Raw genomic sequence first — 5,332 nt, 5'->3', positions numbered from 1 at the left:
ATCTTAAATTGGCAGCAGGATCAGTTGAAGGTGAACAAACAAGAGATTAGAAAACAGGAGGGAATTCCTACTTTGATTATATAATTTTTTTGAATCCGTAAAAGTATAAGGTTCTGAACGGATATTCTGTTTGTTGTGAAGCTCAAAAGATGAATGACAACCGGAACCTTAACCTTTAAAACAAATGAAAATGTCAAGTTGTTTTTCTATTTTCTATTTTCTGCTTCTATTGTGACACATTTTAGTTGTTTTTTCTTCTTTAAAATATTTGAGCAAATAATCGCTATATCTTAAATGACCTGATGAAAACTTGAGCAGGAGTTTCCTATTTACGAACTATAAAGTTTTTTTTAATTTATTTTGTACTCCCCCTTTCTACTTCAAAGTTGTTCCAAAAATTATAGATCTTTGGTTTTTTTCTGAATGGAATTAAATTTGTATAGACATATTTAGGTTCATCTCTATATATGTAATACACAGTTACAGGCCTCCATACTTTTTATCAAGACAATAACAATCAAAACCAAGGAGTAAACAAAGACTCAAAAAACCAAAGGACCTTTACATCAACAGTTATAAATAATAAATAAGAAACGACACGAACTCCACTAAAACCAGATGTGAAATCAGGTGCTCCGGAAGGGTAATCATTTAGATAAACTTATTTCAAGGTGACAAAGAAAATTCAAAATCATTTTGTTATCTTTCATTTTTTTCTGAATGATGTTCAAATTGAATCTTGACATGTAAACAATTTCTTAATTCATTACATATAGTTACTTTTCTTGTTAGTAAGTGCAATAAAATCAGAAAGGGTAAACAAAGTAGCAAATTCTGACAGTGTTTGATGAAATTAAACATCAAGGTTAAAAACGCTATCAAAATTAGACGAGACCAAGCACACATACATTGTTAACCACCAAAACGTTAACGATGGATACGTGTCAGCAATCAACATCATACCTTGGAAAATTATTGTTTTTCACTCGTTCACACGTATCATAAAGTTTAATTTTGTTCGTTTTTATCTACTTCACCTTTTTGAATAATAGGAGTGTGGTAGTTGTTTGTTATACATTTTTGAATATAATTATCTTCAGTCTATAAGAAGAATTTCGACAAAACCAAGTTAGCTGGCGATACTCGTTTTTGTTTGTTTTATATTATCTGTATTTGATTTTCAATCGAACAAACGTGTATTCATGCAATCTGAACTTTTTTATTATTTAAAAATGTAAGAGATCGGTGTTTAAAAAGAAAGAATATTAACAACGTGATGACCTTGGCTATGACAGAAAGGAAGGATACGATTGTCATTCATTTGTAGAAAATTCACTATCCTGAAGAATTTCTTGTTGATCTACAAGTTACATTTTCTGCCAAAAATATTTTTTAAGGAAATAAACGTTACTTTACGTTGACGGAAAAAAACATATTAATAATGTACATAATTTGAACAAGCAAATTCGTCAATAATTTTTCAGAACTGGTTTTGTAAATTCCTAAAAGAGAATCTTTTTTTAATTTTTAAACGTTTTTGATATTCATGGTATTCAAGGTTATGTTTATTAACTTTTCCCCTTCAAAGCCGTTGTTGATTTTTTTAACATTTTGGTATCCCTTTCCAGTTAGATGATTAATTTGTTGGACTTATAACTGTAATGCAATTACTTTTGTCCAAAACTTGATATTTAAGTCTAGCACTGATGACATAAGGAACGGTATTATTTCTGGGCGATAGGCATAATTGTAGCATTTTAACAGTTTTTAAACAAACACAATGAGTCAACACACACTGAAAAAATATTCTATAATATTCAGGAGTATATTATGTTATTAGAAGACCATCAGCGCTCAACAACCTGTTGACATACATGAATAAATGTAAATCAAAAAGAAATTCCAATTTTTTTTTCATCCATTCATAGTGATTTACTATATTGACTTGAGTAAGGTACATAAAAACGCAACCTAGTCTCCAGAAATAAGTATGGTTATACCTTTCACGGTACCTCAACAATAAAAAAAAACCACATGTTGTCGTTACCATATACGGTATTCGGGAAATTGTACTGTCATAGCAAAACTGCATACGAGTATGTACTTAAATCAAGCAGTTATTTACAATTGTATATGACTACGAGGGAAACAAACCTAAGCCTATATACTTATGAAATTATATTTGTTAGGAAGTATTGCATGTACTAAGTATATTAGAATAGTTTATGTCCAGTATTTAATTACGTACTATATATATATATAAATGTCAATGTCATTGTAAAATCGGTCAGGGTGGTTTTCATCAACTACGTTGTAAAATTTCCATGATTGTGTGTGCGTGTTTGCAGTATATATAGGATAACTTACTGTGAAATTTTAGAAAAACATATGTATCAAATATGTCTTATGTCAGTACAACTTACAATGGTAATGTTACAACACTATACAGACAAGAGGTTCGCCTTGTTGACGGTTACGATTTACCTGTTTATGGAATTAGTGACGAAACTTTTTACATAGTTCATATCCCAGCTATAGCATGTATATGTATCAGTTTCATATGTGCAGTAGCAGTAATTGGGTATTCTTTTTATCACCAAAAATGTTCTACGTTCTTCCAATGGACTAAAAGTGAAAGATTTGTTGTGTACATGGCGCTGTGTGATGCTTTGTTTAACATTTCACATTTTTGTGATCACACACACATTGTTGTTACAAAATCTTTCCCAATGCCGAAATCTCTATGTGCATTCTACGGATTCATATTAGCAGAATTCGTAACAGCTCAAAACTTAATGGTCAATATTGTTGCAATAAATGTGTTTGTATTAATATATTTTCGAAAACAGATAGACTTCGGTCGATGGGATTATCGACTTTTGGTATATGTTTTCGGTGTTCCTGCAGTAGGAGCTACGATTGCAGCTACGCTAGGAAAATTTGGTCCGAGTGGAGCATTGTAAGTGGTTTTTTTTTCAACAACTTAAACTAGTATTTCAAATAATAACCACAAAATTTAACATTCGTTAAATTAAATTGTAAATATTCCTTTATGAATCATTTTCGAATTGCATTTTTTTATTATCAAAGATCGCGAACCCTTATTGAAATAGACTATTTAAAAGTAACTTAAACATTCAGTTTATTGAATCGGGTTTACTTATATTCAGGTATGGCTTTATATCTGGTGAATCTAGTATGACCGGCCATGTTTAGGATATAAAAATAAGAAAATAATTGCAATGAGGTTGCTATGTTCCATTAAAGCAAAATCGATCAAATCTTTAACATTAAAGTGACATTGGTTCATTAAGCTGTTTTGTTTGATTTTTTAATTAAATATCATTAACAAGGTTTATTTTTGTTCTAGTTGTTACATCGACGCAGTTAAAGGGCAAATGACATATATTTTCTTCACGACAGTACCTTTACTACTCATATTAGTGAGTAATACAGTCATGTATGTAGTCAGTTGGTTCCGAATATATACAGAAACACGTGAAATCAAGAGCTCGCTTGGAAAATCTTCAAGAGCTATACGAGCATCACATCAAGCTGCAAAAACTATGTCTTTATTTGTAACTGCATTTTTTGTCCAATGGTGGGCTCTTGCTGTTTATGGTTTATTGCAGCTGATAGGAAGCGTACCAGCAATTATGGTAAATCTTACCACAACATTTTCAAACATTGGTGGTCTTCTAAATGGAATTGTATTTATAATTATAATACGAAGGAAAAGAGAGAAATCAGAAGAGAAAGGATCAAGCGATAAAGCAGGGTCCGGTGGTACGACTAGTTCACATATCAATTCTAAGGTTCATTCGACAAATACACAAAGTGCCGTTTGAATTGTTGAACTCTAATATAACATATCTATGCTATTACGTTTTAAATTGTTTAATTTTTATATTATCTGGGTTTTTTTCTTTGTTGAAATATAAAATTTAATAAAATTGGAAATACTTTTTGATATAAATAGTATTCAAAGGTACCAGGATTATTATTTAGTACGCCAGACGCGCGTTTCGTCTACATAAGACTCATCAGTGACGCTCATATCAAAATAGTTATAAAGCCAAACAGGTACAAAGTTGAAGAGCATTGAGGATCCAAAATTCCAAAAAGTTGTGCCAAATACGGCTAAGGTAATCTATTCCTGGGATAAAAAAATCCTTAGTTTTACGATAAACAAAGTTTTGTATACAGGAAATTTATAAAAATGACCACATAATTGATATTCATGTCAACACCGAAGTGCTGACTACTGGGCTGGTGATACCCTCGGGGACGAAACGTCCACCAGCAGTGTAAGTTGCAAACTCTCTTGCAAATACAGCATGATATAATGACCCATCTTTAATATTTGGGCTGATACATTTCAAAACTTATATTTTGTGATACTTTATATTTTTCAAGAGAAATTTTGAAACGCATTTATTAAGCTATAAGAAGATGTTGGATATGCATAAATAAGACAGCAACCATCAAAAATAGCGTGAAGGCAACTAGAGGTCAACATTGAGTATCAACTATATAATTTGTTACCCAATCCAAGTTGGACACCATAAAACATTGTTAAAGTGAGATGATAAATGAAGGTTCCATCTTCCTCAGGTTACATTACATGTATGATGTGAAACATTTTTACATTCAATTCTAGTGCTAATGCTTTTTTTTTTTTTTATCTTTTCTAATGAATGTATCTCTAAAACAACGCTTTCGAAATAATTAAATTTACAGTTTTTGTTTTCACTTAATATTTGCTTTTGATTTGCTTTTTTGAAAGAGAATTTACATGTTCTATTTCTAAAATTGTGTTTTTTTAAGTGATTGCTTCTTTGACTTGTTCTGCAAATGCTTAAAAAAATGTTAAATTGCAATTTATTTAATATGTCTATCTTTTGTAAAATGAGTATTGGGTAGGAAACAAATTATTATTTGGTGAATTTACAAAATAATCATTAGCTAGAATGTGTCCATAATACACTGATGCCGCAAATTTATGTGTGTTAAGCGGACAGTGAAATTGGGGTTAAAAATCTAATTTGGCATTACAATGAGTAAGATTATATCATAGGGAACATGTGTACTAAGTTTAAAGTTGATTAGACTTCAATTTCATCGAAAACCACCTTGACAAAAAAGCGGGACTGATGGACGGACGAAAGAACGAACGGACGAACGGACGGACGGACGCACAGACAAGAACACATAATGTCCGTCTGCTATCATAGGTAGGGCATAACCGGTAAGACATAAAAATACCAGGCGACACTAAAATAAAATCATTAATAATCTAGAATCTAGTAGCTGATACTTAAAGTATTTTTCC

General features: G+C 31.1%; 1 protein-coding gene across 1 annotated transcript; it reads left to right on the top strand.

Moving 5' to 3' along the window:
* Window positions 1-2,131: 2,131 nt before the first annotated feature.
* LOC139516073 (uncharacterized) lies at window positions 2,132-3,912 on the top strand. Its single transcript, XM_071305892.1, has 2 exons — window positions 2,132-2,959; window positions 3,371-3,912. The coding sequence occupies exons 1-2, from the start codon at window positions 2,400-2,402 to the stop codon at window positions 3,846-3,848; spliced, it is 1,038 nt and encodes a 345-aa protein (XP_071161993.1). The 5' UTR covers window positions 2,132-2,399; the 3' UTR covers window positions 3,849-3,912.
* The last annotated feature ends 1,420 nt before the right edge of the window (window positions 3,913-5,332 follow it).

The sequence above is a fragment of the Mytilus edulis genome, chromosome 3 (genome assembly GCF_963676685.1).
Source record: "Mytilus edulis chromosome 3, xbMytEdul2.2, whole genome shotgun sequence".
NCBI classification, from domain to species: Eukaryota; Metazoa; Mollusca; class Bivalvia; order Mytilida; family Mytilidae; genus Mytilus; species Mytilus edulis.
Note: the sequence above shows the minus strand (reverse complement) of the source record. Positions and strands in the feature narration are given on the sequence as shown.

What these genes read in the sequence shown, in the direction of transcription:
- LOC139516073 (XM_071305892.1), top strand. Translation starts at nt 2,400, where the DNA reads ATGTCTTATGTCAGTACAACTTACAATGGTAATGTTACAACACTATAC. An exon ending in TTTGGTCCGAGTGGAGCATT is followed by an intron (nt 2,960 to 3,370) that starts GTAAGTGGTTTT and finishes TTTTTGTTCTAG; the next exon opens with TTGTTACATCGACGCAGTTA.